At 50.5% G+C, this 2,791-nt stretch overlaps 1 protein-coding gene across 1 annotated transcript; it reads right to left on the reverse strand.

The window, feature by feature from the left end:
* Window positions 1–1,850: 1,850 nt before the first annotated feature.
* On the reverse strand, window positions 1,851–2,567 carry LOC145413676 (uncharacterized). The gene has a single exon (XM_080283331.1). It carries the CDS (start codon window positions 2,565–2,567, stop codon window positions 1,851–1,853), a length of 717 nt encoding a protein of 238 aa, XP_080139457.1.
* Between the last annotated feature and the right edge of the window lie 224 nt (window positions 2,568–2,791).

Raw genomic sequence — 2,791 nt, forward strand, 5'->3', positions numbered from 1 at the left:
ATGGTGATAAAATCGTTAATTGCTAGTCAGAACGCACACACACACACACACACACACACACACACACACACACACACACACGCACGCACACGCACACACACAAACGCACACACACTCACATACATATACACACACATACTTGAACTGTTACATACATAGAGACATATACAATCACACACACACACACACACACACACACACACACACACACACACACCACACACACATACACACCTAGATTCGGGCAGGGGGCAGAGAATGTCAATGTGGACCGTGTGGAAGTGTGGAGTTGATGTGGGCAGCGGTTGAAGTGGTGTCTTGGTGTGGCGATGCACCTTTGCTGCTTGACAAGCCACGCACGCTCTGACCCAGGTAGTGATGTCACGCCTCATACTTGGCCGTACCTCTCGCCGGCTAAGTAAGCTGTGCATGCCGCAAATGCCTGGGTGTGCCATCTCTTGGTAATGACTAAAGACTTGCGGAATCGTTGGGAAATATAGGGCCGTGCTGTACCACAGGATATGTCACGCCAGAGTTTCCGGGATGTGTCGGTGATATCTAACTGTTGCAGTTGCAGTGAGGTTGCGGACTGCAGCAATGCTTGGAGTTCCTGATCGTCCTCCTGCTCCCAGGCCAAGGCTGCATGGTCAAGCGGGGGTAGTCTGGGGACGACAGCTGAAACTCCACGGGACAAGGCGTCCGCAACTGTGTTCAGGTACCCACTGATATGCTGGAGGTTAGTGGAAAACTCTGATATGAAGGCTAGCTGTCTTGCCACCCGAAGAGACCAATCTTCCCCTTTCTGACCCATGGCATAAATAAGGGGTTTAAGGTCAGTGAGGATGGTGAATTCTCTACCTTCCAGAAGGTGCCTGAAATGTCTGACTGCCTCATATATAGCCAGCAACTCCCTGTCGAAGGCACTGTATTTGCACTGGGCAGGGTTAAGGTGCTGGCTGAAGAATGCGACAGGCACATTTGTACCTGTGATTTGTTGTTGTAGGACTGCACCCACTGCTTCGGCAAAGGAGTCTGTGGTGAGTGTCATGGGGGCATCTGGTGATGGGTATGCTAGGTGGGGTGTGATGACGATGTGGTTTTTGAGGGTGTGAAGGCATGGTCTGATTGTGCAGTCCACTCAAGAGGCTTGGAGGATGTCTTTTTCGTCCCCTTCAGGAAATCGTTAAATGGGGCTAATGTGGATGCGGGGTTTCTAAGGAACTTGTGATAATAACTGACCACCCCCAAGAACTCCCTGAGCCTGCGTGGTGCAGCCGGGTGTAGGAAGTCCTTAATGGCGTCCACCTTCTGCGGGAGGGGCGTAATACCTGTGCCCGATACCCTGTAGCCCAAGAAATCCAGTTCGTCTGCAACGAGGATACATTTCGCCGGCATACGCAGCCCGTAGTCCTGCAGATTTTGGAACAGAATTTGGAGATGTGTTTTGTGCTGCTCATGGGAATCAGAAGTGATGAGGATGTCATCAGTGTACACCATGACGAAATCTAGCCCCTTGACAACCTGGTTCGTAAATCTATGAAACGTTTGTGCGGCGTTTCTGAGGCCGAAATTCATCTTTATGAATTCAAAAAGGCCAAAGGGGGTGGTCACTGCAGTCTTGGGGATTTCCTTCTCCGCCACAGTGATTTGGTGGAACCTTCTAACTAAATCGATCCTGGAAAATACTTGGTGGCCGAGCAGTTGGTGATGGAAAGCCTGGATTTGGGGAATGGGGTATCTATCGGGAACTGTCATCGCATTCAATGCCCTGTAGTCCCCACATGCTCTCCACTCACCGTGCTGTGCCTTAGGAACCATGTGTAGAGGAGATGCCCAATAGCATATGAAGGTCAAATGGTGCCCTCGTCGAGCATCACCTGAAACTCCTTTTCCGCTGCCTGACGATGTTCTGGGGTATGTCTGGGACGGGCGAAACAGGACGGCCCGGAATTGATGGTGCAATGCTCTACACCATAGTTTGTGCAGCCATGGTTGGGGGTCTGAGAGGTCAAGAGGGGAAACTGGAGTAGTATGGAATCGTATGAGGACTCCTGATGAAGGTGTGTAATGAGTGGCGGATTACCAGCACACCCAGTTACTTGGATGGACGAGTTTGAGGGTCTGTGATATAGATTCCGTCCTCTGGTATCCACTAGCAAGTCATGTACCTCCAAGAAGTCAACACCAACAATGGGTTGATTAACATCTGCGACAAGGAACGGCCAAGTAAATGACACTGGTTGGGCGAGTGCCACATGACGGGATTCTGTGCCGTATGTGGCTATGGGGGTGCCGTTTGCTGTTCTCAGGTCAAATGCGGGCTGCTGAGCCGTTTTGTGGTCAGAGGTAGGAGGGACTATACTGAATGCGGCTCCAGTGTCAATAAGGTATTTTGTGCTGGAGATGGCGTCTTTAGCCCATAGCAGTTCCCTGGAGCCAGTGGAATGTGGCGTGACTTTAGGTGTGCTGATGATGACAGGGCGTTCGATGTGCATGGCAGGGGACACTACTGGGATTGTCTCCCGCCATATGAGTTCCCCATGAATATGCAAGGTGGTGCACATCATCTAGCTTCCATGCCAAAGCACTTGTGATAGGTACACAACACAAAATCGTCCCTTGCTGTTTGGGGATTAGCATTCCGATCATGGTTCACTGGGGGAACACTGTTGGAACACGGATGGGCTGGGGAATGATTTGCAACACTGGGGGTGTGAGTGGTGAAGCCACTTATTTTACTTTCCAGTTTATCTATTCTATTTGTTAAATTTGTTAATAAGGTACACAGCTC

The sequence above is a fragment of the Coenobita brevimanus genome, chromosome 97 (assembly GCF_032717465.1).
Source record: "Coenobita brevimanus isolate Jiangsu-jjx chromosome 97, ASM3271746v2, whole genome shotgun sequence".
Classification (NCBI taxonomy): domain Eukaryota; kingdom Metazoa; phylum Arthropoda; class Malacostraca; order Decapoda; family Coenobitidae; genus Coenobita; species Coenobita brevimanus.

Coding starts and splice junctions, on each gene's coding strand:
- LOC145413676 (XM_080283331.1), bottom strand. CDS start 2,567: ATGATGTGCACCACCTTGCATATTCATGGGGAACTCATATGGCGGGAG.